The sequence below is a fragment of the Dryobates pubescens genome, chromosome 24 (genome assembly GCF_014839835.1).
Source record: "Dryobates pubescens isolate bDryPub1 chromosome 24, bDryPub1.pri, whole genome shotgun sequence".
NCBI lineage: Eukaryota > Metazoa > Chordata > Aves > Piciformes > Picidae > Dryobates > Dryobates pubescens.
Genome location: NC_071635.1, coordinates 13,460,653 through 13,477,198, shown reverse-complemented (window position 1 = coordinate 13,477,198; position 16,546 = coordinate 13,460,653). Strand labels below are relative to the sequence as shown.

The window sequence follows — 16,546 nt, the reverse complement described above, 5'->3', positions numbered from 1 at the left end:
GAAAGGCTGAGAGACCTACAGCTGTTTAGTCTGGAGAGAAGACCGAGAGGGGATCTGATTAATGCCTATAAAGATCTGAGGGCTGTGGGTCAGGAAGGGTCAGCCTCTGCTCACTTGTGCCATGTGATACAACAAGGGACAGTGGATGTAAACTGCAGCACAGAAAGTTCCACCTCAACATCAGGAAGAACTTCTTTACTGTAGGGCTCATAGAGCGCTGGAACAGGCTCCCCAGAGAGGTTGTGGAGTCTCTTCTCTGGAGACTTTCCAGCCCTGTCTGGAAAGTCTCCAGACAGACAACTGCTGTGTTCCTGTGTGACCTGTGCTACATTCTATGGTCCTGCTCTGGCAGAGGGGTTGGACTTAATCTCCAGAGGACCCTTCCAACCATCCTGTGATCTAGTTTCTGCATTGGGACACTTGGCAGCTTCTTTTAAATGACACTACTTATCACCAAAATAGTAGTGGTACTACTAAACAATTAGTAATACTGCTTATCACTACTCCCACACTATGTATCACCATAAGTATACATAGCAGCATGCTCTGAAAGTAGTTTATAAGGAAACTTATTTCAGTGAATGGGAATTCATAATGTCTTCTCATGAGTGGCAGGGCTGTTGAGAAACTCGAGCTAGTCTTGGATGCAGCAGTGTCGAGACACAACAATTAGAAACTTCAGATGCTCCAAATATTTTGTGTCTGTAAAAGAGTTGCTTTCTTGGGGGAGAGGGGAAGTTGCCCTCAAATTCTGAAATAAACTAAATACTTGGAGTTGTCTCACACTTTCTGAGATTCAGGGAATGGTAAAATCAGCCACATAATGAGGGATGATAGAATGTTCTGAAGAAAGACTCCTTCTCTCTTCACCATTTCCTTTATTTAAAAGCTATCATTGACTCTATTAGAATGAGAACTGCACACAGATTTAGTATCTCTCTTGCCTCTTTCTTTTCTTTTTGCATTGTCTGCTGCTTTTCTGCTGCAGTATTCAGTGAAGCTTAGAGCTGTGGGAGATCAGTGAAAGGGATCTGGGAATTAAAGGCTGAAGGGAATCCCAGGAAGGAGTGTGTGCATGGTGAGCTTGATAACAGTGTTAGCCAGAATCAGCCTGCAAAAAGGCTGCTTGATAAAGGTTGGGAAAAGCTGAAGGGGAATTAAAGAAGATTATTCAGTGCTGTGAAGTATCAAGACTTTTAAGACTATGTCTTCACTACAATTAACATAGACTATTGCTCTTTGTCCTTGCCTCGTCTACTGAGTCTGACAGCTTGAGAGTTGCAGCAAATGTAGAGAGAGCTCTAACTTTGGAAGCTCATTTCACTAACACCTTGAAGGCAGAGCTGTGGCCAGTTCCTCATTTCTCAGAGGGACAGGGATTTTTTTCCCCTAATTCTTTGAAGAGATAGCTTACACGATTCATTTTGTGGAAATATTCAGAGTTCTGACCTCTGCACTCAGCAGCCTAGCAGCTCATGTATGGAACTGTGAATTGGAGACACATAGTAATTTTGGTGTGGCTGGCAGCATCACCAGCATCATGGCAAAGCTTCTCTGACTCAAATGCTGTTCATCCTGAATGCCTCTAAAAATGCAGATATTGGTGAAAGACAAAAATAAGGTGGGGTGCTGCAGAATTAGGGTCTGTAACTCAGTGAGGTATCTAAGCAAGAGGCTGAGTTTTAAGACTGTTTGAATCTATCCTTATTTGTCAGATGAGTTAAGCCTTTTAACTGTTATGGAAGTGATTTCATCTGGTCTTAGAGCATCCCAGGATGTTAGGGGTTTGAAGGGACCTCTGGAGATCAAGTCCAACCCCCCTGCCAGAGTCTAGCGCAGGCTGCACAGGAGCACATCCAGATGAATTCTGAATGTGCATTGTTGAATTAAATGTAATTTCTAATTTGTGGAAAAGTAATGAGGAGGAATTGGAAGGGACACTAGAAGACACAAAGGGGAAATGGGAGAGTGAAGAGATCTGGAATAAAGACCAAAATGAAATGTGTGAACTTCCAAGGATTGCATTGTGTGTCAAAGTTCAGGTCTTGATATGTGAAATTAAGAAGGGAATTAAATTAGTGAGGAGAGGGTGGAAGAGGCTGAAGGATGTGTGATGGAAAGACATAGGAAAGAAGTGAGACATGACAAAGCCAACCAGGGGGTAGTGTGTACACCACTTTGGCATTGGTAATGTTCCAGGGGCTACTTGGTAATGTTTTCTCCTGTGTTACTATCATAAGTTAATCTAAACCCACAAAATATTCTTACTAGTTTCTCTAAAAGATGGAAGCAGAGCTTTATAGAGGATTATGTACATGAATTTTAGGTGGGGAGTTGTGTACTGCAAAGAAGAACCTGTAGGTGTGTGCATGCTGTCTAAAATGGTGTTTTGGAATAATCAGAGAATCACCGAGGTTGGAAGAGACCTCAAAGATCATCAAGTCCAACCTGTCACCACAGACCTCATGACTAAACCATGGCACCCAGTGCCACGTCCAATCCCCTCTTGAGCACCTCCAAGAACGGTGACTCCACCACCTCCCTGGGCAGCACATTCCAATGGCGAATGACTCTCTCAGTGAAGAACTTTCTCCTCACCTTGAGCCTAAACTTCCCCGGCACAGCTTGAGACTGTGTCCTCTTGTTCTGGTGCTGGCTGCCTGGGAGAAGAGACCAACCCCCTCCTGGCTACAACCTCCCTTCACGTAGTTGTAGAGAACAATAAGGTCTCCCCTGAGCCTCCTCTTCTCCAGGCTAAACAATCCCAGCTCGCTCAGCATAAAAGGATGTTAAGTTATTATGAATTGTGGGGAGGGAAGAGGGATAGGAGAAGTCATGCGAGAGAATTGTATTAGTGTGTGAACAGTTGAAAGTAGGCTTGCAGTATGCATTTGTGTGTTTAACTCCCATAGCCTGTTTCTGTGTCTTTTCTTGCACGTGGTTTTTATGGGCAATAATTGTTTATCACCACATCCTGGATGTCACTGGTGCTAAACAAAACTCTGTGTGCCACTGATCAATTAAACATTAATGGCTCACTTTGAAAGGTGTAGTTAATGATGTAACAGGAAATTCAGCTGGAAAATTAAGGAGCCTTCTTCTCTTTGTGATTATTACCTGACTTGGTCAAACCTTTTATTTCCCCAGGATGAAATTTGTTTAAATAGACAAATAAAACTCTGGTTTTCTGATGTTAAGTTCAATCACTCTAGGGGATGAATAGGTTGAACAGTACTAGCTGGAGCATTTGGTGGCAGGCCGCCTGGTGTCCTCCTCTGTTCAAGCAAGGATTTGGTTTTTACCCTTAAAGCAAGGAGCGTTTCAATGGTATCAGTGCAGTTCAGGTATCTTGTAATTTTTTGCCAAAGCAGTGGTAAGACTTTTTTAGCACATGAAGCATTGCTATTAACAGCAGAAATGATTTTGACATTCTGTGCCCCTCTCTTACTACAGTACTGGGTACCAGTGTATTTACTATTCACCTGAAAACACAGCCAAAGCAAAAGAAGTTCTCAGCAACATCAATCATCTACAACCACTCATATCAAGCCATGCAGACCTGCTGCTTAATTCTGCAAGCCAGCATTCTCCAGACAGCTTGAAGAATTCTTTAAAGATGCTTTCAGAAAAGGTAGGATTCAAATCTTCATTGCAATGGAAAATGGAATAACCAAGTCTCTAACTGCTAGGGTGTTTTTTTTCCTGCATACATTGACTTTCATAGCATCAGGAAATATTAAATAAGCTTTGCTAAAATAAGCTTCACAATGTTGCTGTTGGAAAGAAGAATATTATTTAGCATTTCTCTGGGCCTTCCATGTAGAAAATTAATGGAATCTGTAAAGGTTGTCTTTATTTGAAAGTATGATTAACTTAATTTCGTGTGTCTTTGTTATCCTCTAGTGGCCACAGACTGGGGCTTATCAAAAAGAGATTATTGTAAATAATTTTGGTTTATTTCTCTTTCTGAGGTACTTCTAACTGCTGCTTGTGGGAGGTAGTTCAAGCCAGGTTTGTGTATAAGCTTTAGAATAATAGCATGAACAGAAACAGTGATGCAGTCCGGAAGCAGAAGCTAGGAAGCTGACACCAGGAGGTCTCCCAGTTTTAATCCTTTTTCTCCTCTGCTATTCCTCTGTAGCTTTAGGCTCTTTCTCATCTTAGTTTCTTTAACTCTAAATTAAGGAAGATGATATCTTCCACCTGTCTCTGAGTGATATTGGAAATTAGCTGAAGTTTGAAGTACTTTTAAGCATATGTTATCCCATTAAAATATTAAGCATTATGACTATGACCAAAGGGATTGAAAAAGGTTTCCCATCACTTCTTGGGCAATACATTCTGTAATGTGATCTCAATATGGCTTAATACTACTATCAATAACCATTTCAATATATCTTCAGCTATTGGGAAGTGGCAACCCCTGTGGTCTGCTGAGCACTATTATCACAGCAGCACATTGTTCAATGGGAGAGCTTCCAGCCTGAATATTGAGCTCAGCCACATACTGAGAAGGCATTGCCTCAGAGCCACAGGGGAGATAAACATTGCTCTTGGTTACAGATGTGTAAATCCACAATAACTCTGAGAACATTGGAGATGCTGTGAATGTCAGAGATAATACAGGAAACTAGATTTCAGCCTGGGAATGAAAGTAAGGTGTTTAGGGGGGCTGGAGTGGTGGTAATGGTAATGTACCTTTCCATGTAGTACTGAATAAAGCCATTTTTAGCTGTACATCAAAAAAGTGGAGCTGCTCTGTTAGAAACAGGCATGGACAAGTGACACAAACCAAACAAGTGTTTGTTCTGAAGATTCAAGACCTGGCTGCTGAGGAACTTGTGTGTTAGCTATAGCCATTTGCTTTGGCCTTCCCACCTTTACGTGTCTCAATGGGAGAAGTGGACAGTTTCAGAGTGGCTGCAGGCAGCTGTGATGCTAACCCACTGTTTGAACCATGGCTTGGAATAAGTGAATCCAGTTGTCTGAACAACTGCTGCATGAACAGCTGAATCCCTGCTTTGTTGTCTGTTTCCAAATTTACTTGGAGGAGAAGGCAATAATTGAGAGAGAGGGTTGGACCACTGCTGAGCAAAGTAGTGTGGAGGGACAGCTTCTTGTAAAGAAGGGAAGAGGCTTGAGGAGGAAGGAGAGGACTACTAAACGACTTCAGGGAATGGTGATATTAAGTTTCCAGACTCTAAACTGAGTGAACCCACACAGTGTTGCAGTTAAATCCCTCATGGTTAACACAAAGCATCATCTTGGTATCAGAGATAACCTCTACATAATATGGCACAATATGGGAGAACCAAGTCTAACATAGTGTCCTTGGTTATATTTAAGACAGGCTAGCATGTTCTTCTGAAGAGAATTCCATGATGCCTACCTGTGTGCTTGAGGCATAGGAGGTGCTTCAGTTCTCCCACCTTTTTTATATGTAAAAAATAGAAAAAAAAATCAGTGTTCTCTTACATTTAAATTCAACAGGAGTTTAGAAATTAAATAGCTGTTAAAGACTGCAAAAATTCTGTGCTAGATGATTTGATTCCTCAGGTTTACTGAAAAGCGCCTCACATTTTATTTTAAGATAATATTCAGCAAGATACAGCAAAGGATTTCTCTAAGAAAACCTTAGTTTCTCTGAAAACCTTAGTGAGTAAATCAGGAGCTATCAATAATGTAACTTATGTGTTTATGTTAGGAATGGAAAGGCTGGCTGCATGCATTGGAAGTGGAAAATGAAATCGAATAATTCCACTGCAGCTCCTTAAATTGAGCTTATTTTCTCATATCAAGCATGGGTTTATTTCTCCATACATGCTTTGCAATTTGCTGCACTGTTTTCCTGAGACAGCCTTTTATCAACACTTTCTGTTAATTGATTAAGGAAGCTTTTAGCTGTCGACAAGTGTATCAGCATTTGCAGCTTGCAGCAAGCTTGATAAATTCATTTCCCAGCTAGGCCTATCTTTGTTTGCAGAAATATCCTTTCCTCAAGTATCTAAAAGAATTTGCAAAGTTCCCATTTCTTTGACTAGACTTGTTTTGTGATTTCAATATCATGTTATAAATACTGATGTTCTGCAAATTTAGCTGTACTGAGCTGCAAGAAAATGCAGTTAAAATGTAGATTGTTGTTAAACCAATGCAGTCTCTGAATGGAATTTAATTACAGAAGCATTTTAGTCTCCGTATAAGAAAAGTTTCTCTCCAGTGCCAGTTTGCCTTTCAGAATGAGTTTTCCTTAGAAAATGTTTACATTAAATCAAGTTATTTGACCTTTGCAGATAGCTACCTAATATACTTTGCAGTCATAGTGGATATTCTTTACTTGAAGTTGTCTGATACTTAAAATTTTCTGAAATGTAAAGCTTTTTCAAGTCTACCATGCCTGCTGCAGAGACCTGAAATGATCTCAAGCAGGCTTTGAGGGGAAGGGGATGTACAAAACCTCAGGGAAGCTGTGATGATGTCACTTCTAAGGACAGACAAGTGAGGTAATTTGGACTGCCTTATTATGGAACTGTAGAACAGTCTTGAGGAGGAGCTCTGCTGTTACCATGCAAGAAGAGACAAATCTGTAAGTCTCACTTTTCCTCTTCTCTTTAGAAGGTTGGCAATATTCCCCAAAGACTCTGTGGTCTCTGAGCGTGCACTGTGTGGAGGCTGGAAATGTAGAAAACTAGAATTGCCCTATGCTGCAGCTCAGGACTAGTATGAGAGAGTCTTGAAGGGCTGCATATAAGAAAACTGTCTCTGTTTAAGCACCAAGTCAGTAAAGAGAAGACAGAATGGGTCTGGTAAAATTGCCCAGGGGATGAATAGTGTAACCAAGCCTAATCAGTAAAGAATCCCAAGTCAGGTCTGAAAGACATCCTGATATTGGTCTAAAAAAATCACAACTTAGCTTAGGTATCCTGAAGGTTTTTATTTTTCAGACTTGGAGTTTTATATGCAGCAAATTTTCAGTCTTTATTTGTGGAACTATCAGGGTTCGAAAATGTCTTCTTCCTAAGCATCATGAAAATGGGAAAAAGCAGGAACTTCTCAAGCAGGTCCCTGATGCCTCAGCTAGAGCTTTAAGAAAGCTATCAATTATTTGAAGCATTGTGGTCTAAATGTCAGTAAACTTTTGAAGGGGTGATGAATCAGGAAAGCAAGAAAAAGAAGAGAGTCCAGTAGGAGTAGAGGCATGCAAAAGGGGAGCCAGTACTAGCAAAAAGCAATGGAATAAGAGTAGAAGAAAGACTTGCTGAAACTGGGAGAAAGATTTCCAGGAAGAGAGGTACTGACACTTGAAACTTGGTTGGTTTGGGTTTTTTCCCATTTCTCCTCCAGATTTTGCATAAGAAGCACTGCAGGTCTGAGTGAAGCTTGGCTGGGCAGCCTTTATTTCTAGCATTTCCTAGCTTTGTGTGACTGCTTGTTCAGGCTGGTTGCTCTGATTCTTATCTACATGCTTTTCCTCATGCCTGTGTAATGAAGATTGTGTGCACATCTGAATCTGCACGCGACAATCCACTGTGTTCTGTGTAAATAGGAAGGCAACTAAATCCCCCTGACTGGGGATAAACAACTTCAGGCAGTTTTGCTGTGAAAGAAATGCAAAACTGTTTCATTATCACCTGTGAACCAGAAGCTCTGACTGGGGAGAGGAGCTTTGGTGGGATGTGGTGGATGTTCCATAACATCGGGGTGCATGTGCCCTCTGCTCTGCCAGATTAACCCCATTGAACGTTGTTGCAGTAACTAAGGTTGTGACTCTCCCCAGAAGTCTGTCTCTGGTGTTTTGCTGGTGATTGCTGCCCTGTAGTGGAGGGAAACTTGTTCTTGCACCTCACCCTCCCCTGTTCAGTAAGTTGTGTCAGATGATGGAGGGAACACGCCAGTCTCCTAAGAAAAAGTAGCAGAGACAGTGCTATGTGTGTGCCTGCAGGAGATGGGCATGCATGGGAAATTGGTGGCAACAGCAAGTGCTGTTGTGTGGAGACAGTCTAGAGATGTTAAAGGCCATATACTGTGCCCAGATCTGGGCTCCCCAGTTCAAGAGAGACAGGGAAATACTAGAGAGAGTCCAATGGAGGGCTATGAGAGTGATGAAGGAACTGACAGACCTGGGGCTGTTAAATCTGGAGAAGAGCAGACTGAGAGGAGTCTTTATTAGTGTTTATAAATATCTGAAGGGTGGATTTCAAGAAGAAAGGAACAGTGGTGCCCTGTGATAGGACAAGGGGACACAAAGCGAAACACAGGGTGTTCCACCTCAGCATGAGGAAAACCTTTTCACTGTGAGGGTGACAGAGCACTGGAGCAGGCTGCCCAGAGCGGTTGTGGATTCTTCTCTGGAGAATTTCAGACCCCACCTGGACTCATTGCTCGTTGGACTGGATGATCTGCAGAGGTCTATTCCAACCCCCCTACCATTCTGTGATTCTGTGATATGCAGAAAGCATTTTCTTTTTCTTGTTGGGGTGGGAGGGAGATGAATAATGCAGGGCAGCTGGAGGCTTTTAAATATATGGTAAACTTCCAGCTGTCACAGTCAACAAGAGGGATTCAGAAAAACGATGCAGATGGAATAGCCTGGGAAAATTACTTCAAGGTTTCCTTTCTTTAAAAATAAATAAATGAATCAGGTGTCTTCTCCTGCCTACAGGTACCAGAATTTATCTCTGAAATAAAATCTGCAGTCTGAGATTGCAGATGCTGCAGTGTAGAGTGCTGGTTTTTCATTTAAGAGGATCCTCAAAATTGTTAACCATGTTTTACCCTACACTTACTTGGAAATTGTTGAACAGTAGTTGTTGCTCTTTTTCAGGCAGAGGCTCATCTCTGCTGGCAAACTTTGGAACTCAAATAAAATAGGATTATTTGAAAAAAAATAATGATTTCTGTGATAGATAGTGGAGTTTTGTGTTAATTGTTGGGACACTGGCATTGTAGGATGTGATGATGTCCCTGAAACTCTTGAATTGTTTCTCATTGTTTGATGGTCTCCTTTGTTTTCTGCCTGTCAGGCCAGCCTGAAACAAATATCCACTCTGCCCACGAGAAATTCAATGTTATAATAGCTATTGTGCACTGTTGCATTCTTTGGTCTAACCTTTTTGTTTGTGTGTGTTGTTTTTTTCTAGACAGAGTTATTTGTGCATGCCTTCAAGGATCAGCTGGTCAGAAGTGCCCTTTTAGCACTATACACAGCCAGACCTGGCTGTGTCCTCAAGAAACCAGCTGTGCCTAGAAGCAGTGCAGAAGAGGGGGGTGATTTACAGCATCAGGATCATCCTTCTCAGGTTAAAAGGCAGGACTCTATACCCCATCATTCTGAGTATGATGAGGAAGAGTGGGTAAGTAGCCAAAAACTCCTGGTTGGTATTCAATCCTATACCCTACAAATCAGCATAAGCAAATACAAGCCAAAAATGTCCTTGTCACACATTATGGAGGGGTGGTAGGATTGGAAAACCAGCAAAAGAGACTTCTCAGATGTGTTTTGCTAAGTACAGTGTGCCTCTGTGCAGCTGCTTTCTTGTGCATGTAACCATGAGGAATGATGACTGTCTCCTGGCCCCAAACATGGCTTTTAGATTTTAACACTCTTAGCATACCTTTCAAAGGTTTATATTATTTATATGGCTGAGATTTTGTAATCTGATTATTTTGCTGGATGTGTTCATAATAGATCTGCTTTGCTACATGCTGAATTCAGGCTATTTTTATTCAGTTCAGGCTCATACTTTCAGTTCATCACTGAGTTCTCATAAATGTAAAGGATGTCAGCCTATTAATCTCTATTATAAATAATTAATAACTTCTGAGAGCTACAATACTTACACCTGAACTGCAATTTTTATCCATAACACAAACAAGAGTAGAAGAATGTATTTCTTCTAGACAAAAGGCAATTATCTCCAACCCCATGCATTAAGTAGTCATGAGGTTTAGACAATAAATAACTAACTCATTCTTTTATTTATCTTCTGGTTTTGATGCCTTGAATTCACTTTTTCATGTTCTCTCAACAACCTGAGGGGCTAGCATGGTTGTTCTTTCCTTGAAATGAAAGCCAAAATGTTTGTCTACAGCTGTTGAAGCATTCTGAAAAGCAAATATCACTGTAGGTTTGATGAAAGGGAGAGATTTTGCATTTTAATAATGGCTTTTTTCTGTGCAAGATAAGTTTGAATTTCATACTTCTGTCTCTGCAGAGAAGCTGTAATATTTCTGACAGGTGCTTGGTCCTCATCTATTAAAACATTAGGGGATTGAGTCAGTCACCAGTAATTTGCAGATGACACCAAGTTGGGAGCAGATGTTGATCAGTTAGGGGGTAGAAGGGCTTTGCAGAGGGACCTTGACCAGCTGGACAGATGGGCAGAGTCCAACATGATGGCATTCAACAAGTCCAAGTGCCAGGTGCTGCACTTTGGCCACAACAACCCCATGCAGCGCTACAGGCTGGGGGTCAGAGTGGATGGAGAGCAGCCAAACAGAAAGGGACCTGCGGGTATTGATTGACAGCCACCTGAACATGAGCCAGCAGTGTGCCCAGGAGGCCAAGAAGGCCAGTGGCATCCTGGCAGGCATCAAGAATAGTGTGGCCAGCAGGAGCAGGGAACTCATTGTGCCCTGTGCTCAGCACTAGTTAGGCCACACCTTAAGTCCTGTGTCTAGTTCTGGGCCCCTCAGTTTAAGAAGGACATTGAGACACTTGAACGTGTCCAGAGAAGGGCAAGGAGGCTGGGGAGAGGCCTCGAGCACAGCCCTGTGAGGAGAGGCTGAGGGAGCTGGGGTTGTTTAGCCTGGAGAAGAGGAGGCTCAGGGGAGACCTTCTTGCTGTCTACAACTACCTGAAGGTTGGTTGTAGCCAGGAGGGGCTTGGTCTCTTCTCCCAGGCAACCAGCACCAGAACAAGAGGACACATTCTCAAGCTGTGCCAGGGGAAGTTTAGGCTGGAGGTGAGGAGAAAGTTCATCCCAGAGAGAGTTGTTAGCTATTGGAATGTGCTGCCCAGGGAGGTGCTGGAGTCCCCATCCCTGAAGGTGTTCAAGAGGGGTTTGGATGTGGCACTTGGTGCCATGGTTTAGTAGTCATGAGGTCTGTGGTGACAGGTTGGACTTGATGATCTTTGAGGTCTTTTCCAACCTTATTGAGTCTATGATATAAGCATGTTGGTTTACAGTGTGTCTATTTTTTCTCCTGAATATGTAAGATTACCTGCTTGATTAAAATCAAATTGATCTCCAAGTATTTCCTGAGTTAAACCAAGCCAGAGTCACTGTCAAACTTGAGACAATATGAATCTTAGAGAAATTTTGAGTTTCTCTTCGTTTGAAAGATGAGGCTTCCATGACTTTTTCCATTCTTTCTGTCAGTGGAGGCAATGAATAATGCAAGTTGTAATGATCAAATTGTCATTAGCATGGTGAAAAGAGAAATAATTAATGCATTTAAACTGGAGAAAATGCTTAATAATAGTCTGAAAGTCAAATAAAAAGGAAACAATCCCTTTGAGATACCTTGCTTTGTATGCACAGGTTTATATCCTGCTTTTTTCCCTTCCCCGCTATTATCAATCTTCAGTTTTAGTTTTGCCCAAAATCATCTTCAGTGACAGCCAATAACTCTTCACGATCACCCTGTGCCATCCACTTCTGATGACTGCGTTGCCTTATGACCATCACAAAAGTGAATTCAAGGCAGTGTTTAAAAACTAGGTGAGGTCCACCCCCTTCCTTAGCATCCAAAAGTGTCTTTGAGTAACTCCCAGTAACTCCCTGTGCAAGGTTCCCTTTCACTCACTGACCAGTGTTGTCCAAAAGAAATCTTTCTTCTCAACAGCAGTACTGTGTTGCACCTCTCTTCTTCCACACCAAGGAGAAACATCCCAGAGTAGCTGGCAGCAGTGTGGGTTGAGCTATCTATACTGGTGCACTGCATGTAGGCAGCAGTAAAGCACCACTGTTGTAGGAAAAATTTTTGAGAGTTTGATTGCCTCTGGGTAGATAATCTATTCTCTTGTCAGCTGCAAGGCTAGCCAGGAACCTCCCTGCACAAGGGAAAAAAGCGTGTTGTCATGTATAATACAAGAAAAGGTGGGCATGTTGCCACTTGGAGCTGGTTTTGACTGACAGCGTAGCTGTATCTCCAAAGAACAGATCAAATGGCATTTCCAATCAGTTATGTACACACACTGACATGGTACCTGGGCACAGGTCTGAAGTACTGACCTCTGTGAGGTATATTCCATTCCAAAGCACTGTCACATCACAAGAGGGTGTTAATCATGGAAATTAAGATAATTGCTGTATCTGTGAGCATACCTCTAAAAGACCTCAAGATGCTGTATGGCTATCAACCTACTTAGCGGGAGACACAGTATCTTCAGAGCACTGGGGAATGCAGTTGCTATGTCAGACTTGGCACAAGTGAAGCACACAGCTGCTGTGGTGTGTATGGAAGGACAGGAGATGACTGAGGAGCTCTGTAGTGAATTTAGGAAGCCTGAGAATCCTTTGAAAACAAAAAAAAACCCAGCCTCTGGGACTCCACTGGCAGCAGTGCTTAGGAGAAAGACATCTGGTCAGGTGCAGTGACAGAAAATAGTTTCCACTCCTGCTCTCTGGAACAGGGGAATTGAATTGCCTGTTAATGATACTTTCAGAACAGCTGGAAATTAATTACATTTTTTGAATTGGGTAGATGAAAGTGAATCATTATACAGGTTCATTTCTAAATGTCTTAAGAAAAGTGCCCAGTTTGCTGTGATGCCAAGGCCTAGATTTTCATGGAGATCGTTGTAAGCCAGCATGCCTGTCTGCCAGTGACACAGCAGAGGCAGCAAGAGAAGTGCAACTATGGCCATTTCTAACCAGCAACACGTAGCCACATGTGCCAGGAGTCCATAATGTCCCAAGTGGATACTGAATTTTGGCAATGTGTCACTGCCTTGTCCCACTCTGCCTTGTCCAAGGGCGTCAAGCCTGGCTATAGATTTTCACCGTCCCTGTCACTGCCTTGACTTTTCAGCTTAAAGAAGCAGTAATCAGAAGGAGCATGAAACCTTGCTTCTCCTGTTCTTTCACACCATAGCAGTAAACTTACCATGCAATTAGCTGCACAGTAACTGATGGGAAAACTGGTATTGAGGGAAGAAGCATCCCTGCTTAGGAATCTAGGGTCTTAGTACTTCAGTGTATCAATAAATAAGGCTTCTTTTCTTCTGACCCCTGCCTTCACACAGAGGGCTTGTAAGAATGCTTACTTGAGGGGCCGTGGCTTGTGTTTTGTCCTTTAACCTGGCACATGCTTCAAAATTGTCACTTATGAGGTAGTTCTTGGGAAATTGCAAACAGACCACTTAAGAAGGTGAAATGTGGGTGGAATGTGTGCTAGGCTACAGGAAAACATTTGTCATGGTTTAACCTTAGCCAACAGCTAAGCACCTCACAGCCGTTCACTCACTTCACAGTGGGGAGGAGGGGCAGGGGGGCAGGGGGAGAATAGCAAGAGTAAAAGTGAGAAACCTTGTGGGTTGAGATAAAAACACTTTACAAGGTAAAGCAAAAGGCATGCTTGCAAAGCAAACCAAAGAATTTATTCACCATTTCCCATCAGCAGGCAGGTGTTTGGCCATCTCCAGGAGATTAGGGCTCTGTCATGCCTAACAGTTAGGAAGACAAACACCATAGCTCCCTTTCCTCCTCCTTCCTTCAGCTCTGTATGCTGAGCATGATGTCATATGGATTGCAGTATCTCTTTGGTCACTTGGGGTCAGCTGTCCCATCATTGTTCCCTCCTAACTTCTTGTGCACCCCCAGCCTACTCACTGGTGGGGAGGAGTGAGGAGCAGGAGAGGCTCTGATTCTGTGTAAGCACTGCTGAGCAACAACTAAACCACCCCTGTGTTATCAACACTCTTCTCAGTACTAATCCAAAAGGCAGCCCCATACTAGGGTACTCTGAAGACAACTAACCCTGTCCCAGCCAAAGCCAGCACAAGGTCGGGGGATAGTAAGAGATGACAAAGAATGGGCAATGGATGGATTTCTTCTCACAGAGAACAGTAGGTAGTCACTTGATTTTCATTGACTGAAAACTGCATTTTTGCCCAAGTTGTTCTTGCCAAACTGCAGAATTCCAACAACCTTTTTGTCAAAATGTGGCCATCTTTGGTGCAGACAGAATAATGAGCAATAGACACATCTGTGTTTTCTCTCTGCCTACAACGGTAGCTTCTAATCCCAGGAACCTCCTCTGTGGAGAAAGCTGTTGTGCAGAGCTGTTCTCCCTCTCACTCACCCATATGTAAAACAGCCAGATAAATGACAACAGGAGTGAGCTTTCTGTCCACAGGTGGGTTTGAATTTGGTTCGAAACCCCTGGGGCATGTTTGTGTGGATATCGAATAGACATCATCTCAGTGCTGGATTAATAGTTGGTGTGGAAAGAGAGAAGTGTTCTTTGTGAAATGAAACAAGGGCTCATATCCATGTTGCTTGTGCAGTAACTCCAGATGCTCGTTAAGAGCTTAACACTGTGTTGGGATTAGACTCCCACAGCCGAGGCAGGAAAGGGAAAATAACATTGCTGCAGCCACACTGGGCAGCTTGAGTTCATACACCTCAGCAGCCTCAGTGGCTAGAAAGCCTGAAGTCCCCTGCTACTCTCTGGTAATGCTTTGCAGCTGTTTCAGGCCAGAAATTTTACTATTTGCAATATTTCATTGTTCATTCTTGTCTCAGAAATAATACTTGTGGGTGATGGAAATCAATAGTTCCTCCCATATTCTGAATGTTGTTCAGGAATGCTTGAGGTACATGCAGGATTAAACTTTTCAAGGAATAGAGTCACAGAATTGCCAGGGTTAGAAGGGACCTCAAGGATCATCTAGTCCCAACCCCTCTGCCCATCTTCTGTCTTTGGCTCTAAATTGTATTTACACAGATGTGTATCACACAGTCCCTTCTCTAACGGTTTGTTTCATGCATACAGGTGCAGATATTTCCACCTGTTGCATTGTACATGCAGTACTTTAAATAAACAAATTGTGGATTACATGAAGTGCTGTATGAGAGTAACCAGCTTCTTGGAAGTCAATACCATTTTCATGGCACAGTTAAGGCATGGGTTTACCTAGGGAGAGGATCGAACCATGGTTTCTGCACCCACCTCTACCACTGGATGCTCTCTTGTCCTTAAGGCAGCTCTGCAAGATCTTTCCAGGAATCAGGTTTGGAGAGCAGGAGAAGGGGACCTGTGTTGCTGTACAGATTCAGCAAGCACATGCTTCTCTTTGCAGGCCCATGCCATTTCCCTCTGGGCAGGATGTCCACTTGTCACAGGACATACCCTTGAGTGGAGGAAATGGGAGAAGATCAGATCCTCCTAGTCAGGATAAAGGCTGGCAAAGTGCAGCATATAATTAAAAATAAATGTTAGATTAAAAGTTTGCCTTTGTGGTAGTTCTAGCTTTGCCCTCACCCAGCTTCCAATTGTTGCCATTTATATGGAACTGTGCAGTTTCTGTGAGTTTTCAGGTTTCTGTGACCTTCTTTCCTGCAAAAGTCTTTTGCAATTCCACTTTTACCCTCAAGGCCTGACATGCACGTAATGCTTCTGGCTATTGTATCATAAAGTGGAAAGAAGAGCAGTGATGTTATCATTCTGTTTTGAACCCCCTCGGAAACTGTGATTGCTCCACATTGGTTTCAGAATGACTCAGCATTAAAACCTATATATGAGGGGGTTTATGTGCTTCTGTTTAGGTTTTAATCCAATTTCTAGCTAGGTGTACTGCCAATTATTTCTTTTACAGATTTTCCTTTTTTTTCCTCTCTTCTTATTCAGTCCCACAAAAGTTAGTGCCAGAACTTTGATTTCTGTGGCATCCAGCACCCGAAGGACCCTTCCTCTATCCCTTTTCCATAACTGTGTCCAGTTCTGGGACCCTCAGTTTAAGAAGGACATTGAGACACTTGAACACGGCCGAAGAAGGGCAACGAGGCTGGGGAGAGGCCTTGAGCACAGCCCTGTGAGGAGAGGCTGAGGGAGCTGGGGTTGTTTAGCCTGGAGAAGAGGAGGCTCAGGGGAGTCCTTATTGCTCTCTACAACTACCTGAAGAGAGGTTGTAGACAAGTGGGGGTTGGTCTCTTCTCCCAGGCAACCAGCACCAGAACAAGAGGACACAGTCTCAAGCTGTGCCAGGGGAAGTTTAGGCTCTAGGTGAGGAGAAAGTTCTTCCCAGAGAGAGTTGTTAGCCATTGGAATGTGCTGCCCAGGGAAGTGGTGGAGTCACCATCCCTGGAGGTGTTCAAGAGGGGATTGGACATAGCACTTTGTGCCATGGTCTGGTAGTCATGAGGTCTGTAGTGACAGGCTGGACTTGATCTTTGAGGTGTTTTCCAACCTTATTGATTCTATGATTCTATTCTATGATAACAGCTCTTTGGTTTGCTCCCTGTTATCTCATTTGTTCTCTGCTGGTACAGAATTTCTTTTATTACTCTGTTACATATGTACTTCTTATATTTATTATAAACTC

General features: G+C 42.8%; 1 protein-coding gene across 4 annotated transcripts in view; it reads left to right on the top strand.

Annotated features, from left to right (window-relative positions):
• Positions 1–16,546, top strand: part of INPP4B (inositol polyphosphate-4-phosphatase type II B) — a 319,510-nt gene that overhangs the window by 237,798 nt on the left and 65,166 nt on the right. For all 4 annotated transcript variants that reach the window (XM_054172577.1, XM_054172578.1, XM_054172576.1 and 1 more), the window contains 2 exons: positions 3,454–3,631; positions 9,138–9,350. In XM_054172577.1, the coding sequence (XP_054028552.1) occupies positions 3,454–3,631; positions 9,138–9,350 (391 nt within the window). The remainder of the gene's footprint in view (positions 1–3,453; positions 3,632–9,137; positions 9,351–16,546) is intronic.